Here is a 22,618-nt window from a genome sequence, read left to right on the forward strand (position 1 = left end):
ATCACGAGACAAAGATGAGTCCTGATAATTGATTGTGTCATTTGTGGGTAGCAACAGAAACCAGAAGAATCATAGATGCCTCCCAGAGAAACAAACTGAAAGTCAGAATTCTGACTTTAAAGTGAGAATTCTGACTTTAAAGTGAGAATTCCCATTTTATGACTTTGGGGATTCTCACTTTAAAGTCAGAATCCTGTCAACCCCCTTTTTTTTCTTCACTGGCCCAAATTCTCTTCCATATCTTTAGGTTCACTCTAATGGACAATATTTTTTGTGTAGTGTACTTTCACCAAAACTGTCATAGCAAGCTTATAAACCGCGTGCAAGACGTGTAGGACCCAGGAAAGGAGGCGGGGTGGGGAATAGTGAGAAAGTTCAATGGGCGTCAACGCTCCAGTTTTTTATGCTCATCTGTTGTTGCTAAAATAAACACTCCCCATTTGATCAGCATGCTTGCCTATCTTTTTTACACCGCGTTGGCAGGCTTGGCCATCGCTCCATTGCTGCTGTACTGGCGAAATCCGTACTTGTTGCATGATCTTCGTTATTCAATCACTGGCATTCAAATCGCCAGACAGCTCAGCAAATTTTCGACTAAGAAACACTTTTACAGCATTCTCGACTGTTTTCTGCACAAGGTGTCCAAACAGCCTAACAAAAAGTTTCTAGTGTTCGAAGAGAGTAGCTACACGTACAGGCAAGCCGACCAGGAGAGCAACCGTGTGGCCGCAGCCCTGTCAAGCCTTCTCAAGCCTGGGGACACGGCTGCCGTGCTTGTGGGCAATGAGCCGCTTTTTGTATGGCTATGGCTCGGCCTCGCCAAGCTGGGATGTGTCGCTGCTCTGCTCAACTACAACATCCGATCCAAATCTTTGCTGCACTGCTTCTCGTGTTGTGACGCCAAAGTTCTGCTCGCTGCGGCTGGTAAGCAGGAACAACCCGTCCCGGCTTCATGTTCCAGAATGCACCGGCATTGGAAACGTGATTGTAAATAAATGCACAAAATAACCATGAAATAATTTAATAATAGTTTTTTCCCCTAAATATCTTTTTTTTTTTAAAATAAATTGCGGGATAAATCCGTTATTATGTTAGTATTTCTTAGTAATTAGTATTATTTTTAGTTGTCATTTTTTTACTGTACTTTAATTTCAGTATTATTCTAAAGTAAGACAGTTGAAAGGTAATGCAAACGTAAAGCATTTTTGTTCGAGTGCATGCAACTTGTTTGCTCCTGCTAAGTGGCAAAAACTAAAAGTCTTTATTAATTGGTGTGTTTTCTGATCATATGAGAAACTGTTTTTTATTTGGTTTGTTTGGTTGGTGAGACACTCCATTATAGCTGAAGATATTGAGAAAAAAAATTAAAAAATACAAGCGAGCAGTTACCTTTGCCCTACCCACCTCAGATCAATTAGCTTGATCATGTCATTTCTGCTAATCTATAGAGCTCACCTCATCCTCTAGATTAATGATATTCAAAATGTCACAACCACTGTTCTGGATGGCTAAAAATTAACGATGTAACAAAAGAATGAGTTGAATAGGAAAATCATTTTGGATTTTAAATTAGACCGAATCAAACTGTTTAAATTTTAAGTAATTTTGATGTAATGTATCAAATCATCTTTTGTTGACGACATTTGTCTTGGAAGGAAATGCTAGTTACAAGTTCATCTGTATGTAAAATGACTTCAAGAAACTCCCCCTCTGAAACAGAGTGGCACCATAAAATTTCAATGGGTTGAAAATTATTTTTTACTGTATTTTTGTCAGGATATAGTCTCATTGGAGTTGTTTTTTTACGAGATAGCTACTTTTGGGTTAACGTTTAAGTTACTATGTAAATTCAATCCCATTGCCAAGTTTCAAAGGTCACCTACAAATTTGACCCTTGTATTGTTATATTGGCCTCTTACAACCTTGTATTGTCTCAGAACTACGAGAGGCTGTCGAGGAGGTGCTGCCTAGCCTGAAGCAGCTGGGGGTCCGTGTGTTCATCCTCGACGAAGACACTGAGTCAGAGGGCATCGAATGTCTCTCGGACAAGATTCGCCAGGCCTCCGACCAACCTGTGTCACCACAGCTAAGAGCTGACATTAACATGAAGAGCCCTGCCCTCTATATTTACACCTCAGGAACCACAGGTTGTGTCCAAGCTTCTCATTTAAATTATGTGACGGTCCAATTTGCAGGAAATGTTACTGGACTTAATTTTTGCTGTGTTACTATGTAGGGCTTCCCAAAGCAGCTATCATTAACCACGAGAGGGTATGGTTGGCAAGTTTTCTTCAGTCGGTTGCTGGCGTACGTTCGGACGATATCATCTACATCTACCTGCCTCTCTACCACAGTTCTGGTTTTCTTATGGGATTGTGTGGAGCCATAGAAAAAGGTAAGGTGACATCATCACATACTGTATGAGTGGCCCACAATTGTCTCACCTTGTCCACCTCTCCAAACATCTTGCCCCAAAACAGATGCTCAACCCCCCTCGGTCTTTTATGACCTGATGAAATCTCCCACTCACAATGCAGTTCATTATTCCATGTGTGACTGTCAAACAATCAATGAATCAATCATTCATGTGTAACCATAATACATTTCATGCATTGCATTTAACATGAGCAAAATAGAATAAAAGTGGAAAATAGATTAATCTGCGGTTGGAGTTGACAGACATGATTTGCTTTCACTGACCACATCAAATGATGTGATGGGTCGAATCTGGCCCTCAGGCCTTGGGTTTGACACCGGTGTTGTACATCTACATTTTTGTATTTACAGTAACTTCCTAAAAAGAGTCAACCTTCCATTTAGTCAATTCCTAGTTTATTCCTGTTAATTCAGTTGAAGACCTAAATTTGTCACTTCCCTTAATCATTGCACAATAGGCAGATGACTCTATGCGTCATGCATGCTGAGTGTTTGACCTCCAAGTTTCTACTGTATAGTTTCTGAATTTGACAACCGTTTGAAGGTTCAAACACTGAGGTTTCACTGTTCTGACATTGACACTGAGTTTATCAAAGGATAAATCAACAAGTTTGTGACCTCAAACTGCAAGCAGTTTGCCCCTGGTCTTCGCTGTTTATATTTCAAAGTCCTAAAGTTTCTTGGTATACGTCCATGCGTGACTTGGCATAATTTAATGTGTACTTCTTCACCTACAGGTATTACTGTTGTATTAAAACGTAAGTTTTCCGCATCAAATTTTTGGAACGACTGCAGGAGGTACAATATTACGGTTATTCAGTACATTGGCGAGATTATGCGATACCTCTGCAACACGCCACAGGTAAAACTCCGACAGAGTTGCTATTGTTGATGAGAATGTTGCTTGTCTTTTCAACAGTCCTGTGTAATTCTCTCCTTTCTAGAAAGACAATGACAAAGATCATAAAGTCAGAGTCGCTTTGGGAAACGGGATGCGACCGGATACCTGGGCTGAGTTTCTGCAACGGTTTGGCAATGTTTGCATCTGCGAGTGCTACGGAGCCACGGAAGGAAATGTTGGCTTTGTCAACTATGTTGGGAAAATTGGAGCTATTGGCAAAGAGCATTTCCTCCACAAAGTAAGATGCATTAAATCATTTATACTGTATTAAATTTCATAAATACAAGCGTCATTTTTTTCTTTTTTCCCAGATGGGGTGCCCTTATGCCCTCATACGGTACGACACGGAGAAAGAAGAGCCAGTCAGAGACTCCAGAGGATTTTGCATTGAAGTGCCCAGAGGTCCATGTTTACAAAAATAGGAAGTGCTTTCCACAACCTAAATATCTTAACTAAAAACATTTCACTTTCAACCAAAGGAGAGACTGGTCTGTTGGTGTCCAAGATTGCCGCGAGAACCCCCTTCTCAGGCTACGCCAAGAACAAGCAGCAGACTGAAAAGAAGAAACTGAGGGACGTGTTTGTGAAGGGTGACATCTACTTTAACAGCGGTGATCTTCTTAAGATAGACCACGAGGGTTTTGTCTTCTTTCAAGACCGCATCGGAGACACTTTCAGGTCAGTGGATGAAACAAATGTAGGATAGGCTGGAGATACAACTTAAATCAAAATGAGTTTTTACTCCCTGTGCTTCCTACAGTGTTGTTTAGTGTCTGTTTTACAATTAATCACAGATGGAAAGGAGAAAACGTGGCAACCACAGAGATAGCCGATCATTTGCTCATGGTGGACTGCATTGAAGAGGTTAATGTCTATGGGGTAAAGGTGCCAGGTAATATTGCATCATCACCATCCTATTGATAAGCTACCAGCTAAAAACATGAAAGGTTTTGTTTATTTAATGCTAACATTGTGCCCTCATCAAGCCCTTCTCGTGCCGCATGGCCTCTTTGACCGCAATGTGACTTTTCTTTGGCAATCATTGATGAATATAGCCATGAACTGTGTCATACTAGGAATCGTGACAAGACAAAGATAACTTTTGAAACACATTTGTTACACATACAACCTCATTTATTTCATGTCTATTACTTTGCTTACAAACATTAACTTATATTTTTCCTATTAGGACACGAGGGAAGAATTGGAATGGCTGCGCTGACCCTGAAAGAAAACATGGACTTTGACGGGAAAGCTGTGTATCAGCATGTCAAAAGCTACCTTCCGAGCTACGCAAGACCACGCTTTATTCGCATTCAGGTAAATCACATACTGCCTGCCAACAATACAACAATTACAGTACATCTAGAGATAGTTGAAGTACCCACACGCCGCTTAAGTAGACATTGAGACAAAAACAAAAGTATTGACTCAACTCCTAAATATACAGCAAAGGTTAAACGAATGTATCCGTTTTGAAATATGATTAAATACACAAGTAACCCTCCTATTTGTATGCAAAACATATATGGTTAAATTGAAATAATAAAAAAAAATACACAAAATTGTTTCAGATTTCAATGACTGTAGTAAATCACACTACACGCCACATCTTGTTATTTAAGCGATACCCAGCGAGTAAATGAATAATTATATAAATTACATTAGCTGATGATGTCATCATGTCACGCCATTTGGATTTTCTTTCCATGTCTTTTCCCGCAGAACGCACTGCAGGTGACCGGGACATTCAAACAGATGAAAGTGAAGCTGGCCGAGGAGGGCTTCAACCCTGACGTCATCAAGGATCGTTTGCTTTTCCTGGAAGACAATCAAGGCTACGTCCCCATGACTCAGGAGATCTTCAACTCCATAGCAGAGGGAAGAATCAAGCTGTGAATCACTTTATACTCCACTACTCAAACAACTGTGAAATCCATAGAATAAGCCATAAAGTGATTGGGAATCTTTTGCATTGCAAAGAACACAAGGCCAATGTATTTTTTCTTCTATGAATGTATTCAGATCGAATGCCTTGTTTGTTTTTGATAAAACTCTCAAAACAAAATTGATACCCAGTTTGATATTCCCTGACTTGACAATCTCAAACTTTTTACGTCAAATACCTCCTGAAAAAATACTTGCCTGTCCCAAGTACCACCACTGACCAGAGCAGAAGTTTTATTCTTAAAAAGTACATTTCATGTAATTGTAAGCCACTGTAACATTTTGCTCAGTCTAAACATTAACATTGGCAATGATTTAATTAAAATGCATTGCATGTAAGTTTAAAACCCTTCGAAATGAATTCAGCAATGTTTCTAAAGACTACAATAAACATTGGTCGTTAATAACACTCTTCTTTGTGGTGTGCCAAATTTACAGGGACTTTAACCCCTCACTTTAATACATAAATTACTTCAGTTAAAATGTATTGCACACAGAAATAAATATTGAAAAGCTATTCTAAAATATTTCATGCAAGCGTATTGTACTTAAATGTTAAATACAATGAGAAGTGACCTTAACAAATGTACAAACTATTTGAATTTACAAACAAAAGTTGAAGCCACTGTAACATGATGCAGTTTGGACATTTAAGTGATACTGTCACATACCACTAGAGGGAGCCTGTGCAATTCACTTTGCAAATTAGTTCACAGACTCGCTATATATCACATTTACAGAAGTTTGGAAGCAGGAGCAGTTTCCATGGGATTGGGAGAGGCAGCTGGGTTGGTAACGGGGGAAGATGGCATACAGCTTATTCTCCTACAAGTGGAGGTCAAATGTTTTGGAGCCTGAGACACTTTTAGAGGGCAGCAGATCTGGTGGTGACCACCCTGCGCCCACTGATTGCAGAAGCTTGGAACACTGTTGAACTTGGTCAGCTTTTTTATGATTTGCTTGCTGACAATTTTAGAAGGCATCTCCGCCATCTTTCCTGCGGTGGCACCTCCAGTCGTCGCTAACGTTGGCAGGTCAACTTCATCTTGAGGGCTCAGCTTTGTTTCAAAGGCGTAGCCGCTTCTTAGACCGAGATAACTGTATGGCAGAGGCTCACTGTTGCAGCTCAGAGAGCGCATGGGTCTCCTGGATTGATTCCAAGCCTTGTCGATCCAAAGCTCCACTTGGGCCTTGTCCATCCTTGGGGCGGTCTCTTCAGTCTCCAGTGCCCTGACACTTATGTCTTCATCGCCTTTCACTGTGGCTCCTAAGGTCTTTGAACTATCAAGAGCCCGCGTTTCAGCGAGGAGATTGGAAGCTATTTTGGCGATAATGTTCCAATCTCTGCGAATGTCATCTGCCGTGGTGTGCTGTGAGGTCACCGTGAATCGAATGATGCGTTTGCGGTGAATGTCTGCTGGAATGAGGTACATGGCACCAGAGCGTGTCAGCCTCCTCAGCAGCTCCTGGGTTGAAGCATTACCTTTCTAAAAAAAAGAAATAAAAACAGCAGAGCCACTGAGAATTGAACAAAATCTTTTCTGATCATAATCACCCTGACCTTCACGTCCAAGTGATAAAAACACCTACCTTTGAACGAGGTGTGCCTGGCAAGTTTGTACATCCCAACAATGATTAATTAGCCTTTGTAGAACACGTTGCTCCACAGAAAGTTAACTCGTCGTTTTCATAGTTTACTGCTTTAATCCCAAATCCGGGACTACCTACCTTGAGACAGAAAACAACCAGGCCGAGATATCTCTTTGCAGGAATCTCAAAGTTTGGGTCACTTCTTATCAGAGACTCCAGGAGCTTTGCCATCTCAATACCCTGAATGGGAAAAGTATTGAAATCAAAGTTTGCCATTTAAAGCTGTGATGATAAAAGGTGATTCTATTTTGCCCATTGTGTAACTCCAAAATCATGTGAAGAACATAAACTTCAGCATACATGTCTGATATGTCCCTGGAGATTTTTCAGTCCGAAGGAACGCATGACGAACCAGAGCTTGAGGGAGCGGAAACGCCGACTGAGTGGAATCTGCCAGTGCTGCACAGATTAAAAAACAAAAACAAAAACAAAAGTGAGTCCCCAGAAACCTGAATGTGTTGCTCATGAAGGTGACATACCATAAAGTCTGTGGCTGCTTGTGAGTTTTCGTGTCTGAGATAAACGGGGTCCACACTGAACGTCTGTTGAAGTTTGAGTTTGTCTTTGACCCTTGACCCAAACATGGAAGAAAATTACAAAAAGAAAAGAAAACAACTGGAGTACAGATTAAATATATTCACCAAAAAGCTGTGCAGTCAAAATGGACCATCATCCATTTCGATGGGTTGAAGACAAACGAATCCGCAAATTCAATGCCTTCAAGCGACCAGCGCAGCTCTGGACAGAAGTAGGCCGAGCCAGCATAAGCAGCATCCACATGGAGCCATAGTCCCTCTTGTGCGCCTGTGAAATGTTGCAAATAACATTAAGTGCACGTAGTGATTGAAATGCTCTTAAAAAATGCACAAGGATGAATATGAAAACATACACACGGGTCCCAATTCTGAGAGTGTGTCAAAGGCACACACGCCTGTAGTTCCCAAAGTGGCACATAACTGCGAGAAACACAGAAGGAATATTTGCAAGAACAAACGATGACGGTGCAAGTCGATTAGATAAATCTAAAAAGAGTTGCAAATATTTCCAGCTAGTTAACATCACGGTTTCACGATTTCATCATCTCCATCCTTCCGTACCAGAAAAGGGACCAGTCCTCTGCCTTTGTCCTCTTGTATGGCCTGTTTCAACATCTCTCCTCTCAGAGACAAATGCTCATCTGTGGGTAGGAATCGGATCTTCACGAGAGAGATCTGACCCGCCTTTTCCACTGAGGAGTGCGCCTGTGATCATAATGAAATAAAACATCATTGTAATGGATTATTATTTAGGCCAGTGGTGTTACTGTCCAAATACTGACCTGATCTGAAGCGTAAGCCACTAGCGTTGAATTTAGGACCGAGTCATCCAGTTCATGCTCCAGCTCGGCACGCAGTTGCAGAATTTTGTCTTTCCTGGCCGCCAGAAGAGCCACGAGTGTGCTTTCGCTGACGGTGCTCTGTTCGGCGAGTCAAAACAACCTGTCAATCGATGACGCCTCACCATGTGAAAAGATGTGTAGGTGGTCTACCTGTATGATACCTCCTCCCTGGCTCTCGCTGTGGTAATGGAGGAAGAATTGGGGAAGGCCCAAGGCTTTACAAAGCCAGTCCATCACATTCATTTCCAATTCTGTACAAGCAGGACTAGAGGCCTGTAGAAAAATAAAAATAAAAAACACCACCACCACAGATTATTTCATCTTTTACCAGACATGAAGGACAATTTCTGCCCATTTTCTGTAATTATGCTCTGAAATTGAGTCTCAATATACACGCAATCCTGTTTTGGAAAACCTTTTAACAATTAAGAAAGTGAAAAAAAATTGAGCCACATGACTGCAGCAATATCATCAAGCTAATTGATCTGATATCTACATGATCTATTTTTCTTTTTTTTAATTCCTGCATCCATAGCATTGATGGGCACTCCACAATAGGACAAAAAAAATTCACAAAATCTGCATGGTTGACGACCTGTTTTTCTTCCAAACTTAAAATATTTAAAGCAATTTCGGAATGACCCTAGAATGAGGAGTCTTTCAGTCCCTTTTGCTTTTTTCTCGCCTCACCCAGGTGAAGCCAACACAGTTGATGGCATCAGCCAGCATGTCCCCCAGCAATGAGGGCCATGATGTCAGACTAGGGTAATAGGCGTGCATGTGAGGACTCTGCCAGTGGACCACCTGCACAAAGTGTCAAAACAAGTCTGCGTTCACAACATGCATGACCCCCAAGTGAAGCGGATGACATGATGACAGCATCAAAACTTACTCCCGGCATGATAACCTTCTCGATGTCATCAAATATTCTCTCCCAGTCTTCGGCCTCTGTGGGTGCCGTGTCTGGTAGAAGTTCCTTCATGTAGCCTGGCTTCACATCTGGAATCACCCTTCTCTCCCGGATGGAGCCCAAGTACTTTGTGATGTAGTCCACCAACTCCTTACCTGGTCAGGAAAAAGACTTCACTATTGTATATCGTTATCGACAAAGGATTATTACCTCGGCGATTGTATTCCTCAGCCTGCATATTTCTTGAGGTGGGCGGTTCTTCAATGGTTTGTTTTGATGCTGCAGAGAAGCTGCCTTTGTGTGAGTACAGGAGTTGCTCGCAATCACCTCACATGTATATAGCCAGTATTAGCAGGAGCACGCCCTAAACTGGTGACGCATTTCACACAGAACAAATGTTCTTTTATGATGTCAGTCACTGACTCCAATTTTTTTTTACAAAATATTAAAAAAAAAAAAAACTCTACTGGTTCTATTAACACAACAGAAAGGCTTGTGTACTGCGACTGAAAAGAATTAATTGCAGACCCAACAATGAAAGGTAAAATACATATTAAGACTCAACATTTAGCACGAAAATGTGTTACATTTTCTCAAATAATGTGCTCTCCTCATTCTAATTCACTAAATTGTCTTATTAACAAAGGAAGATATCAAATAATGTCTAAGGGTTTCCAGCAGCAATAGATTGCTAACAGGCAGCTGTCTCCTGGATCTATCTTGTCATTCAAGCAAATCTCAGTCAGCATAGACTACAAGCCAAATTCAACAATACAAATTATAATGAGTGGCACAAATTATCTTATATATGATCTAAATATTAGTTATTTGCTTTTCCGTCAGGACATTTCATGCTCACCAAAATGTTTCATTTGGAAAACTTGCTGGTCACCAAAATGTTTCATTTGAAAAACTGCGTTATTTTATTGAATTTATTCATAATCTAATTATCCTTGTTATTTGTGTGTGCATTCATGACACTTGACTCATTTCATTGTTTGAAATGTCATTGTGGCTAGTCTGAAGTTTTAGTAAAGTTCAAGAGTGCTTTCATCCACTTCCATACATTTTTAGTTTTATTGAACAATACAAGACTGGTGTACAGGAACGGCAGCATTTCTTTAAAGTCAAGTATGCATGGGTTCCTCTTGTTTCACCTTTTTGTGTGTGTTTTTTAACGTGCACTTTGAAGCATCATAGTGCATCATAAAATTGTATATTATGGCATTCAATACAAGGAACAGGAGTCATACAAAGGTCAGAGGGTGCCTTGACACGGGTGTGGGATCTGCACCTGTAAAACAAAGTAACAGTAATGTTTACTCTGAAAAATTAAGTTAGGCATTATCGTAGATCTTTTAATGTCACACATTCTTCTGAAAAGATCTGTACGTCATAATTTGGTGTTGATAATTATTATGAGACTATTCTCAAAATTGACCTGGAACATGTGTGCATAGAAAATGATTGTTGATAGATGATGTCCAAATGCATGTGGCCCGTACTGTAAATCAAACAATGACCATATTGCAGACTTTTGATCTCATTGAAGGCTGAATGCCTGCGAATGTCAATTTTGAGTGACACGAAATATATGAAACTTTAGAATCACAGGTTGATGGAGCAGAGCACAATGACAGCATTGTCCTCCACTTGTCTGAAAGTCTGAGCCTGATGAAAGCGCTTTCATTTTCATAATTGTCCAATCTAGGCTCCATGTGCCCCCTTGTGACTTCAAAGTGGAAGTTCTGCATGAGAGCTGTGTGCTTTTATTAATAGTATTAAAAACCCAGAGCTTCAATGTTTTATTACACTGGCTTCCATACAATGAAAACATCTGAAAGACTGTTTAACATTTACGTCAAAAGAATTTGAAATGTGTCCTAATGAGCCTTCCCCGAAAGGTCAGTCTAGCGCGACATATAAATTAGTTATCTTTGTTCTCTTTGGCAACTATAGTATGAAGTATTTATTTATTTATTTATTTATTTATTTATTTATTTATTTATTTATTTATTTATTTATTTATTTATTTATTTATTTATTTATTTATTTATTATTTGTAAATACTGTATTACTGTATTCCTTTCAAGTTGTCCAATTGCCTTCAGGCTTGGAGAAATAAGATTCCCCAGCTTGAAACAAGCACATTTTGCTTCAAGACAACCGTGTGGGCGAGAGTCTTGATTTTTTTCTTCAAAATAACAAGAACTGAAGTGTGTTTTGTAATTCCTTTGACTTTGTTGTAATCAACTGAAAGAATTATTTTTAAATATCTCATTATTTACAGCACTGAATATACGTATGCATACATGTACTATGTTCGACTGTGTGTATTAGTTGGGTTTTATGTGTTCAAAACGTGAGAGAGGTCAATTTATGCGCTGTACTGAAAAATATCTCCAGCAGGGAGCAGTGCAGCTAGAAAAGGCGGCCCCGCCCACAGTCGTCACCGATGAAGAAGACAAACAAGGAATCAGGAATCAGCTGTCAAAAAAAGTAGATCGTGTGATAGAACGCATCGAAAGAGGTACAGTGTTTCCAGTAAAGTCGGCAAATAAGCAAAAATGTTTGCATGTGTTCTCGACGGAATTAGCAGTTCTATTGAACCCAGCCTGTGCGTGGTTAGTGGTCCGTGGCTAGTCGAGTCTTAAGTAGCTCACATTAGCTGCAATACCTTAACTGCGCGAGCTGCCAGTTTAGCTGGTCAAGCAACGTAAACGCTATCTTGCTAACTTCGAAAGGTTGAAAGCCAAGTTGTTTGTTTGTGCGTTGTTTCACGCCGCTTGCATCACACCCTTTCTATCTCGCGTCACTCGCATGAAAGAACGGCCTAAACGTGCATTTTCACTTCATAAACATGCTGAAATGAAGACGTGCTAAGGTTAGCCTCCAAGTATTTGTTGCGTCAAGTCCTGCCACAACAAAATCTACTTGTTAAACTAATATTTATGTAGTTAATTCGGCATTCAACCCAATGCCTATGTACTAGTACGAGCTTTGTCATCACTAGGGAGATAATTTACTTCCTTCGCGGAACAACTGTCGAACTAGTAATGTGTTCTCTTCCAACTTCCGCTACTGTATAAATGTCTCCATATTAGAAGGACAACTTACGAGTAAAGTAGAAGATATTAACTAGAAATGTTTGTCACGACTAGTACTAGTAGTACACAGATGTGAACTAGTACTTTGTTTTGCTTTTCTATTAACATGTAGTTGGCCTACTAGTATTCCAATTTGTTTTTAATTGGGAGTACAAAGCGCATAGTTGGATATGTACTTTAAGATGGATGTCAGAAATATCAAAGCCACTATCATGGATGGAATTTACCTGTTCTGGGTTGCTTTATTCAAGATATGAACGGTGATTTTCTGTTACCTCACCAAGTTCTTTTCTGGTGCGTAAGTGTTTCAACCGAGAGTCCTATCACTTTCAACCACAAATATGGCAGACAAAACAAATACTGTTTACATGATTGATTCATTGGTGGTGTAAATATTTCCAATAACCACTTTTGAAGTTTTTAGCTATAACACTGGCTAAAATATTTGTACTAATATTTGGAAAGTACAGATATTTGGTAAAATTAGAGGCACTGATTTAACTTTTTATAGAGCACTCTAAAAACAACGACGGCTGAAACAAAGTTCTGTACGAAAACAACTTGGTAAAAAAATGAAATTAAACTAAAAAAAATAGTAACTAAAATGTGATTCATTCCTTACAATAAAAGATCGTTTTTAAAAACGAGTTTGTTACATTTAAAAGACTCCTGTGGGGCATTCTCTGTAAGACCAAATGGTTAAAATCCTTGTGTGTGCCACCTTAAAAGGGTTCTCAGCTGGTGTCTCAGTATGTGGTCATATTCGCCAAAGAGGAAGAAAAAAAGCTGTTATTATGCTACCTTCACTATGGCATTCAGGAGGTCCGAAATTTTTAATCCCTCAGGCCACAATTTACATGAAAAAAAGTTATATGCAAAAGTTAAACAGTCATCAGAAAAACAAACTTAGATAACTTAAAAATCTATTTTAAGTACAGTACATGTTTCCCTCCACTGGTCGATTTCAACACTTTGTGTTAAAATCATATTTTGTGTGTGTTGTTTTCAGGTATGATTAGTGTGTGTGAAGTGCACTGATTATTCGTGAGGTCTGACTGAGCACACCTGCCAAGATGCCTGCGGTGTCCACCGGTGCCAAGGACCTCTATTTGAGCACCTCTCTTGGTGACCTCAATAAAAAAACAGAGGTTAAGGCGGACAAGATAAGCACAAAAAGGTACGTTTTAATAGTTGATGTACAACTGATACGGCAAAACAGATGGACACAATTCAAATCCAATTTTACTGTGATGCAGCTATGTTCAGAGTGCCTGCAAAATCTTCAAGGCGGCAGAAGAGAGTCGTCTGGACAGAGATGAGGAGAGAGCTTATGTGCTCTACATGAAGTATCTAACAGTCTATAAGATTGTCAAGGCCAGACCAGACTTCAAGCAGCAGGCGGTATGGTGACCACCCATTGTTTGGAAACAAAACAAAATACATATACGAGTTGTTCTTTACTCCATTGTGTGCAGGACTACCTGACCATGCTTGGGCCAAACAACGTTAAGAAAGCCATAGAAGAAGCTGAAAAACTCGCAGAAAGCCTCAAACTCAGGTCAGAAGATTTGACGGAATGTTGAGTGAAAATGTTTTTAAAGACGAAAATGGTAGCTTATCATCTAAAGTGTGAATATTTGAAAAGGTATGAGGAAGTTGAAGTCAGAAAAAGACTGGAAGAGAAGGACAGACGAGAGGAGAAGAAAAAGGAGAAAGAAGTGGAGATGATGAAAGATGACAGTCAAAGCTCCCCTAAATCCTCAGTAGCAGACAAGGACAGCAATAAGGTAACGGCAGTGTTACCTTATACTTGTATTGTCATTTTTTGTGTGTGATACAAAAGTTTAAGAGAAACTATTCTTTCCCAGCGCAATGCCACAAAATAGTTGTAACAGTTGTAGTCCGGTTTTGAAAACGGTTCAAGACATCCATCTTCGTACAATATGCAAATTACATCCTAGATTTTAAAGTTTCATCTCAAAGAAATCTTACTGGGAAAGGGTCTGCATACACTTTTAACACACTTGTTTTATTTTTAACTCTCAGGTTAAAGGAGAGGTGAATGATTTGAAGAATCCGTCTACTAAAAGTAAGCTGAGGACATGATATTTGACATAAATGTTTTTCTATCTTGCTGTAGCTGATTTCAAATATCACGGCTTATCTTGTAGCTTGTGGTCTTTCTGGCTCATCCGCATTCATATGCTGTGCGTCATTTAAATAACTTGACCTGATTGCAGCTGCGGCGGGTGGGATCACGGCGGAGAAACTTTTCCACATGATGAAGGACCAAATGATAACGATCATTGTCATGGATGCTCGAAGCCAGAGAGACTTTGATGAGTCTCACATTCAGGTCCCATCTCAGGCCTGCATCAGTGTACCTGAGGAGGCCATCAGTCCAGGGTATGATACAAAAGGAGAATATGGGGACGAAGTCTGTGGCTTGATAATTATATTTGTTTGTGTGTGAACCATTAATCCTAGACTGTTTTGATTTTTGTTTTTTCAAGAATCACTGTGAATCAAATCGAGGAAAAGCTCCCCAATGAGTCCAAAGAGCAATGGAAACAGAGGGGATCCGTGGATTACTTAGTCCTGTTGGACTGGTTTAACTCTGTTACAGATCTGACAATAGGCATGACATTGCAGAACCTCAAAGATGCTCTATATAAGGTAATGTTCGAGATTTTGAATGTGAAGGAATATCTTTCTGTATACAAATATATTCTTAAACAATCTCGACACTCCACAGTGGGACTGTATGACCATCTTGCGCAGTGAGCCACTTGTGCTGGAGGGAGGCTATGAGAGCTGGCTGCTGTTTTACCCAATGTTCACAACCAATGCAAAAGTCCGCTCGCCTCGACAGAACGTCAACAATGTGAATGCCTCCATGTCGCAGTGTGAGTGTCATCGCTCCAACTACACTACTTGCAAAAAGTTCGCCATATCGGTCTTTTGCTTAGGATTTCAGAATGAACCCAAAATGCACTGTAACCTTTACAGATGAATTTAATTTGACCTTCTCCACACTTTTCATTGCATCTGTTCACTGTTTTTTTTTTTTTTTTGGTGTAACTTGATGTTTTCTGTTAAGGAACTTAATTCTGCTCCTCGCCTGCCCCCTCTCTCAACACAGTATACCATATAAAATATTCATTATGAAAGGAAGCTCAAGTTTTCATTGTGCAGTTGAATATTGAATGGAGAATATACTCACTGGCCATAACATTAGTTACCCACATTAAGAGGCCATTTAAGATCGAATAAATGTGTATAGCTGTAATTTGATTTGAAGCTGTATTCATTTTCTGTTTTTCTACAGTAAACCTCAGTTACCCATCCCTCAAGGAAATAAAACCCCCAACCCCACCTCAGCCAGAACCTGAGATTAGACCTGAGCCTGTAGAACCCTCTGCTCCCCCACTCACAAATGGAGTTGCTCCCACTGAAGACCGCCCACCCACACCACCTGAGAGCACAGACAAGTTGGTAGACTCCGTCGACGCTCTTTTCTCTAAGATGGAATTGAGTGACAAAGGATCAGTGCTAGACACATCTAACCATCCTTCCACACCCAAGGCCCTCCCACGGGTATGACTGAACAATTCATGAACAAGTGTCTGGAAACTACTATTGAACTTGGTTTTGCTTACATATGACACTCACTCACTCTCTCTTTTAACCAGTTTGACCGTGCCAAGAAGCCACCGGTCCGCTTCTCAGACGAGCCTAAAGTGAGCCTGAATGGACCAGACATAGAATCTGGCAAGAACACGCCCTCCGTCCCCGACCGCTCAGCCAAACCAGCCTTCATCCCTTCTTTGTCCGAAGAAGAACAAAGTCAGATACACTCGGAGGTGGTGGCGTCCATGGAGAAAGCCAGGCAAGAAAAGGAGAAACGCATTCAAGGACGTCTGCTAGAAGAGGACAGGCGGAAGAAGGAGCTGAAAGAGAGGCTTGCAAAGGAGCAAAGTGATAAGAAAAAGAAGGGCGACGAGGACAAAGGACATCAAGACAAAAAGAGACTAGAGAGACAGAAGGCGAAGGAAGAGGAAGACAAAGAGGACCATGGACGCAAAGAGAAAAACAATAAGGGGAAAGAGCAGAACTCTGAAGCCCCCTCCAAAAGTTTGTCTCTCGACTCGCCTGGTCCAAGTCTAATCATCAGTGAGGTCAAGGTAGGTCGTTCACATCGGATCTCATGCGCTGTTTAGACACAAGCATCTTGACACTCAAGACTATTGCCTCTGTAGGTAGTGAATATGGTATGTGAAACTATTGACTTGAAATTGGATGCTCAGATGTGTCATTTTGAAGAAATTACATTGAGAGGTGAATAAATTGTATAGCTCAGCCCAAGACTGTTCAATTGATAGTGAAAAGCAATCTCATTATGTTTGTGTATTCATTAGTCACATTTATAGTTTATCACAAATATTGATTTTTCTGAAATAAAAATTGAATACAGGCCAAGTGTAGAGAAATTCAGGCTACAAGCTGGTCTTAGTGTTTACGAGTTCCAATTAGAATTACGCTTACCAAAGTTGATTCTCTGTGTGTTTTGATTTCACAGAGGGAACCACTGACAAGAACCAGAAGTGAGGAAATGGGAAGGAGTGTTCCTGGTCTGCCAGTTGGTTGGATGAAGGTACCTCTCATTTGAAGATGTGACACAATTTAAGATGTGTATACATATACACACGCACACGTATAGAATTTATGAATACCTGATTCCTAACGGTGTACTGTTTATACTGCCCCCCTCTCTCCTAGTTCCTTGACACTGTGACTGGAACCTTTCGATACTACCATTCCCCAACCAACCGCGTCCACCTTTACCCGCCTGAGGTGACAGTTCCGACGCCACCGGCAGCGGAGCCGAAACAGTCGCAACTAGCAGTGGCACCCTCCAACGCAAAGGAGGAGGAGGAGCTGGAACAGTCTACGTTAAAACGCTCCTACTCTTCCCCAGACATCAGCCAGGATGTAAGAGAGGAGGCCCAGAAAAAGAGTGCTGCCCCAGTGCCTTCTGCTACCATACCCACCTTCAATAGAGAAACCAAGTGAGGCACATGGTTGTTAGGAGTAGACCAGAATAAAAGTTGAAGGGGTGCATGTTTGGTTGTCAGTTTACATGGGGGGGAAAATGGAAATGTCTGACATTATTCCTAAAAGCTTTTTTTCCCTTTCTTTCATCAGACCTCCCAGTGTTAAAGTCCACCCTAAAGTGGAGCTTACACGACCTTCAGCCGCCAAAATCCGCAGCCTGAATCCAACATTTGGAGGCTTGGGTGCAAGTTTGACCGGCCTTCGTAATCTTGGCAACACTTGCTACATGAATTCAATCTTGCAGTGTCTGTGCAATACACCTGCCATGGCAGAGTACTTCAACAATAATTTCTACCTGGATGATATCAACAGGTGTGTAGTTCAAGTGCACTCCGCGCTGCAACATTACATCTACAGAAACACAGTTTTTTAGGCCTTTAATGACTTTTTCATTTTCTATATTTCTAAAATGAGTTGACTAATCCATGCTCTGGTAAATTAATGGTTAGCTAGTGCTCCATTCTTTTGTATTTGCATTGACAATGAACACCTCTTGTCCTCCGGCAGATGCAACATTCTCGGCCATAAAGGGGAAGTGGCGGAGGAATTTGGCGTGATCGTGAAAGCGCTGTGGACCGGTCTGTACAGGTGCATCAGTCCACGAGACTTTAAGATCACCATTGGAAAGATCAATGATCAATTTGCTGGCTATGACCAGCAAGACTCCCAAGAGTTGCTGCTCTTTCTCATGGACGGCCTTCATGAGGACCTCAATAAGGTAATGTGCACACACACACACACACACACACACACACAAAATCAACCAAGCAAGCACAGGAATTTTTATTCAGCAAATATATTGCCATGCCATTTTTGAAAATATTACATGTATTTTTCCTTTTTTTTTTTCCCCCACTGGGTTTCATTTTGATGGCAAATTAGAGAGTAAGTAAATTGTATGTGTGTGAGTGGGTGTGTCAATGTTTGCTCTCGCTGCAGCCAGCGAGTGTGCTCTGTCCGCTGCATCTGTCTGGTCTGATGCTCATCGGAACCTCTGTGCATGTAGACCCAAGACACACCTCATTGCTTGCATCAGCTGTTTTGTTAATAAATGGAACTAAAATACAAGTGTGCCTCAAGTATAGTTTCATCATTTATTTTTTTTAGCTTTTGATTATTATAATTTTAAATCCAGCACTTGAAATCTGTGTATTACGAAGTGCTTTTCTGTTGGTTACTTAGTTTTCTCTTGTTGGTTATGTTTCTGTCCGGGTTGTCAGGCGGACAACAGGAAGCGCTACAAAGAGGAGGAAAACGACCACCTGGACGATCAGATGGCGGCAGACCAGGCTTGGAACAAACACAAGCTGCTGAACGAGTCCATCATCGTGGCGCTCTTCCAGGGCCAGTTCAAATCCACCGTGCAGTGTCAGACTTGCCACCGTAAGTCTCGGACTTTTGAGACGTTCATGTACCTGTCGCTGCCTCTGGCCTCCACCAGCAAGTGCTCACTTCAGGTTAGTAACACCTTTCATTCTTTTAACAAGTAGAAATTAGCTTGCTTTAAACATTAAAAGTAGTTTTTTTTTTTTTTTAAAGATAATTCAAATTTACGAAACCTCAGGTTCAGATTGATGAATGTCATATTGAGCCTGGTGCTCATTATTTACCAACACGAAGACGCCTATAAAAAAGTGTGCACTGAAAAGTGGAAAATCTGCTCTGTATTCCAGGATTGTCTCAGGTTGTTCTCCAAGGAAGAGCGACTGACGGATAACAACAAAGTTTTCTGCAGGCACTGCAAAGCTCACAGAGATTCCACCAAGAAACTGGAGATCTGGAAGGTCCCTCCAATTCTCTTAGTTCACCTGAAGCGGTGTGTAGTGACGTGTCCATCGCTTTGCTCGCTTGCATCGCTACTCCATGTTGACTTACTTTTTCGTTGCATCCTCGGCATTGTTACAGCTTCTCCTATGAGGGTAGATGGAAACAGAAGCTGCAGACTTCTGTAGATTTCTCACTCGACACTCTGGACTTGACCCAATATGTCATTGGACCGAAGCAGACCCTGAAGAGATATAACCTTTTTGGAGTGTCTGTGAGTAGATCTGTCCAGCTTTAGAAAAAAACACCAGCAAAATAGTTTCAAATATGTTCCTTAATATAAAAAGCAGCACCTTACTCGGTCAAACTTTATTTTAAGATTAAAACAAATTGTGAAGAATAAAACCGTTTGTGTGTCTGGAGGCAATACAACATACATACCCAGACACAGAGTATGCACACTTTTGAGTTAGGCACCTGTGAGCTACACGTTCCTAACCAACTGTGTAGTATTCATAACGCTTGGTTTGAGCTTATTTGTGTCTGTGTGATTTCTTTTGTTTCCTAGAACCACTATGGAGGTTTGGACGGTGGCCATTACACTGCCTATTGTAAGAACGCCTCAAAGCAGCGCTGGTACAAGTTTGACGATCATGAGGTTTCTGAAATCTCCACTTCCTCCGTCAAATCTTCTGCTGCCTACATTTTGTTTTACTCTGCCCTGTGATGGAGCTGCTGGACCTGAAGAACACCGTAGAAGGTTGTCAGTTTCTTTTTTTCCCCCCCTTCTTCTACAACGTGGCAGTTGCGGGCGTGTCCATCTTCGAGCTGATAGCTGAAGGATGTGGCTCAAGAACAGTGCAGCACAGCCATGCCGTGCATTGCTTCAGCCACTAGAGGACCCTAGAGCTGTGAAAACATGCCGGCTGCTCATAATTCTGATCATCTATTCGAGAGACGATGAAAGATGCCAGTTGGACGTCATGCTGCACCTATGTCATGGTAGGGCAGGTGGCTGCTTTGATACTCTTGATGCGGTTCATGTGAATGGCTGGATCGCTCACATGTGTAAACAGCAGGTTCACATTTACATAGCTTGTACGTATTTAACAAAGCGGATGTTGCACTTTTCTAAATGTAAATATTCTACATCATGTTAAGATGTTGTCTGACCGATTTTTGTTGTTGGAGATCCCACCACAGTCGTTGCATTAGGGTTTAAAGTTGCGAGTTTCTTGTATTTAATGTGACCGTAACAGGGGACCTATTATGCTCAACCCATCCCTCAACATTTCCCTCTCAAATGGTGTATAGAATCTCATTTTAGGAGAGGAAATTGCAATGTGTGTCAGAAAAGTTCCAGGACTGGTTTCAAACACTTCAAAACCAAACAAAAATAGATATGATTATCATAATTTACAAAAAAAAAAAACTAGCACCCAACCAATTTCTTGGCCGACCCATCATAGCCCTTCAAACATCAGCCGAATTAATTGGCTAATGTTAACCAATTATTTTTACATTTATGTACTCAAACTGGCAGCACTAGTTTGTACGTCCACTTTACGGTGCAGAGGTAGTGGGTTCAAAATCTGCTCTTGCCTTCCTCTGTGGAGTTTGTATGTCCTCCCCACATTCCAAAAACCTGCATGGTTAGTAAACTGTCCGTAGGTGAGATTGTGAGTTCGAATGCTTGTTTGTGGAGGTGTGCCCTGCGATTTTCTGGCAACCTGTTCAGGGCGTATCCTGCCAGTCAGCTGGGACAGCACACCCTCACGCTGTGACTCTCGTGAGGATAAGTTCAAATGATGAATGGATGTATTCGAACCATTTACAGCAATTGTACACAAGTAACACGACCTGGAAATCCAGACTTATTGGCCACTGATTTGAGTTTGATCAGTAATTGCATCAAATGCATTTCTCAGGTGGGGCAAACAGCAGAATGAACCACGCCCACGCGTCGTGTGGGAGTCGAGGGAAGCAAGGCCAACAAAAATTAAATTAAAAAAAAAGTCTACACTCCCGCTCATGGATGATTTAAAATCTTTTTCACCAATAATATGATCTATTACCTTTGCAACGCTATTTGTAAAAGTTGAAAGTGAAATAATGTGGTTGCCCAAAAGTATGTTTGGCGCAAACAAAACTGGTCATCAAAAGAACACCGCACCCTAGATAAGGTGTCCGCCCGCCACACCGTTTCAATTTGCAGCAATTCGTCTTCAGCTGGAACTGAGACCTTAAACGAGGTGGACGGAATTAGAAACCGTTCTAAATAGCTCATCAACCAGCACCATCTACAAAGAGATACTGCAACGTTAGGTGAAAGTTGAGGCAGGACAAATGGTGGCTGCTCACAATTCCCAGGAGCCTCTGACAGTTCCTTGCCAAGACCACCATGCTGGTTCCTACTCTTAATGTGTTTTTTGTGGTTTGTTTTTGATGACTTTTGTGGAGCTCTTTTGTGAAACATAGAAGAAATGATGGAGCTCATTGACAAGGGCAAAACGCGCAGTTAAAAATATATCTACAGTACAATATTGTGACACCAGTCCTGGAATCTTTCTGACACGGCTTCATTGAGCTTAACACAAAAATTCCCCAGCAATGAACTGATGGGTATATAGAATGTTCCAATGCAAATAAATAGGGATAATTTCTCAACTGTGAATCATGCAAATGTAAACGGGTAGCCTCCCAGAATAGTTGATGATTTGCATAATAGGTCTTCTTTAATGCGATGGGAATGACTGAGTAATGACACTTATTAAAGGATAGGTGGGACCTGTGATAGTTGCTTGTTCATGTTAACCATGTTGTTGAACTGTATGCAATTGCGGGGATGCGGAACACATAGCTTATCCATTAATACTCAATGCCAAATGCTTTAAATTGTCAGACATCTTTTCTGATTGATCCGGCCTTGTCAAGCCCTATAACATCAGTGTGAGAGCTATACACTATAACTGTCTGCGTTATAACATACATTTAGAAGAAACATTAAAGGTATTTTTGTCCCTGGGTGATTTTTAAAAGGTCGAGTTTTTGTAGGTCGTTAACGTTTGTGTATCTTTTTAATTTAATTCTTTCATAAGTCCAGACTTGATTTGCCTTTTAAGATGAGAATTTACGTTACGCCTTCACTCGCTCAACACTAGCTGTCCCAATCTGGGGACAAGAGCAAGCACACAGTACAAATAAATGGACCAGAGAGCAGAAATGTGCAAGGATTTTACTTGCTTAGTCCTGACTCGTCTCACTGAGCATTAGATTCATCAAACTTTTATTTTCTTGTAAATGTTGGACTTTATTTCTCAATGCTTTCAAATGTTTCAGTATAACAAATATAACCTTCAACGGCTCGTGACTATTTATTAAAATCGCTTTGAACGTTTGCGTGTGTGTGT

General features: G+C 40.8%; 3 protein-coding genes across 5 annotated transcripts; 2 read left to right on the forward strand and 1 right to left on the reverse strand.

Annotated features, from left to right (window-relative positions):
* Window positions 1-416: 416 nt before the first annotated feature.
* Window positions 417-5,693, forward strand: LOC148400472 (long-chain fatty acid transport protein 2-like). The gene is made up of 10 exons (XM_088370282.1): window positions 417-924; window positions 1,938-2,147; window positions 2,237-2,395; window positions 3,174-3,298; window positions 3,381-3,575; window positions 3,649-3,739; window positions 3,817-4,015; window positions 4,132-4,229; window positions 4,527-4,657; window positions 5,063-5,693. The coding sequence occupies exons 1-10, from the start codon at window positions 450-452 to the stop codon at window positions 5,234-5,236; spliced, it is 1,857 nt and encodes a 618-aa protein (XP_088226408.1). The 5' UTR covers window positions 417-449; the 3' UTR covers window positions 5,237-5,693.
* On the reverse strand, window positions 4,495-9,674 carry hdc (histidine decarboxylase). The gene is made up of 12 exons (XM_088370280.1): window positions 9,433-9,674; window positions 9,205-9,377; window positions 9,003-9,116; window positions 8,463-8,585; window positions 8,253-8,390; window positions 8,032-8,175; window positions 7,824-7,890; window positions 7,576-7,738; window positions 7,414-7,504; window positions 7,235-7,333; window positions 7,013-7,114; window positions 4,495-6,771 (listed from the first exon to the last, which is right to left on the reverse strand). Exons 1-12 carry the CDS (start codon window positions 9,458-9,460, stop codon window positions 6,019-6,021), a joined length of 1,995 nt encoding a protein of 664 aa, XP_088226406.1. The 5' UTR covers window positions 9,461-9,674; the 3' UTR covers window positions 4,495-6,018.
* usp8 (ubiquitin specific peptidase 8) lies at window positions 9,646-22,605 on the forward strand. Of its 3 annotated transcripts, none has more exons than XM_088370277.1 (20): window positions 9,646-9,763; window positions 11,629-11,752; window positions 13,339-13,506; window positions 13,586-13,730; window positions 13,805-13,887; window positions 13,975-14,116; window positions 14,376-14,418; window positions 14,570-14,735; window positions 14,843-15,005; window positions 15,085-15,235; window positions 15,658-15,926; window positions 16,022-16,513; window positions 16,909-16,983; window positions 17,109-17,398; window positions 17,535-17,756; window positions 17,952-18,162; window positions 18,665-18,901; window positions 19,118-19,260; window positions 19,350-19,482; window positions 19,777-22,605. In XM_088370277.1, the coding sequence occupies exons 3-20, from the start codon at window positions 13,403-13,405 to the stop codon at window positions 19,933-19,935; spliced, it is 3,228 nt and encodes a 1,075-aa protein (XP_088226403.1). In that variant the 5' UTR covers window positions 9,646-9,763; window positions 11,629-11,752; window positions 13,339-13,402; the 3' UTR covers window positions 19,936-22,605. The 3 variants fall into 3 exon arrangements, with proteins under 3 accessions (XP_088226403.1, XP_088226404.1, XP_088226405.1); XM_088370278.1 differs by lacking the exon at window positions 9,646-9,763 and adding an exon at window positions 11,030-11,126; XM_088370279.1 differs by lacking the exons at window positions 9,646-9,763; window positions 11,629-11,752 and adding an exon at window positions 12,075-12,106.
* The last annotated feature ends 13 nt before the right edge of the window (window positions 22,606-22,618 follow it).

This window comes from Syngnathus floridae, chromosome 3 (assembly GCF_059516105.1).
Source record: "Syngnathus floridae isolate MCC-2025c chromosome 3, RoL_Sflo_1.0, whole genome shotgun sequence".
Classification (NCBI taxonomy): Eukaryota; Metazoa; Chordata; class Actinopteri; order Syngnathiformes; family Syngnathidae; genus Syngnathus; species Syngnathus floridae.

Excerpts from the sequence above, each read along its gene's own strand:
- LOC148400472 (XM_088370282.1), top strand. The coding sequence starts at position 450 with ATGCTTGCCTATCTTTTTTACACCGCGTTGGCAGGCTTGGCCATCGCT. Across the intron at positions 925-1,937 it reads AGTTCTGCTCGCTGCGGCTG|AACTACGAGAGGCTGTCGAG; the intron begins GTAAGCAGGAAC and ends GTATTGTCTCAG. Across the intron at positions 4,230-4,526 it reads CTATGGGGTAAAGGTGCCAG|GACACGAGGGAAGAATTGGA; the intron begins GTAATATTGCAT and ends TTTTCCTATTAG.
- hdc (XM_088370280.1), bottom strand. The coding sequence starts at position 9,460 with ATGCAGGCTGAGGAATACAATCGCCGAG. Across the intron at positions 8,586-9,002 it reads ACTGTGTTGGCTTCACCTGG|GCCTCTAGTCCTGCTTGTAC; the intron begins GTGAGGCGAGAA and ends ATTTTTCTACAG. Across the intron at positions 8,176-8,252 it reads TGGCTTACGCTTCAGATCAG|GCGCACTCCTCAGTGGAAAA; the intron begins GTCAGTATTTGG and ends TTATGATCACAG.
- usp8 (XM_088370277.1), top strand. The coding sequence starts at position 13,403 with ATGCCTGCGGTGTCCACCGGTGCCAAGGACCTCTATTTGAGCACCTCT. Across the intron at positions 13,507-13,585 it reads GACAAGATAAGCACAAAAAG|CTATGTTCAGAGTGCCTGCA; the intron begins GTACGTTTTAAT and ends ACTGTGATGCAG. Across the intron at positions 19,261-19,349 it reads CTCTTAGTTCACCTGAAGCG|CTTCTCCTATGAGGGTAGAT; the intron begins GTGTGTAGTGAC and ends GCATTGTTACAG.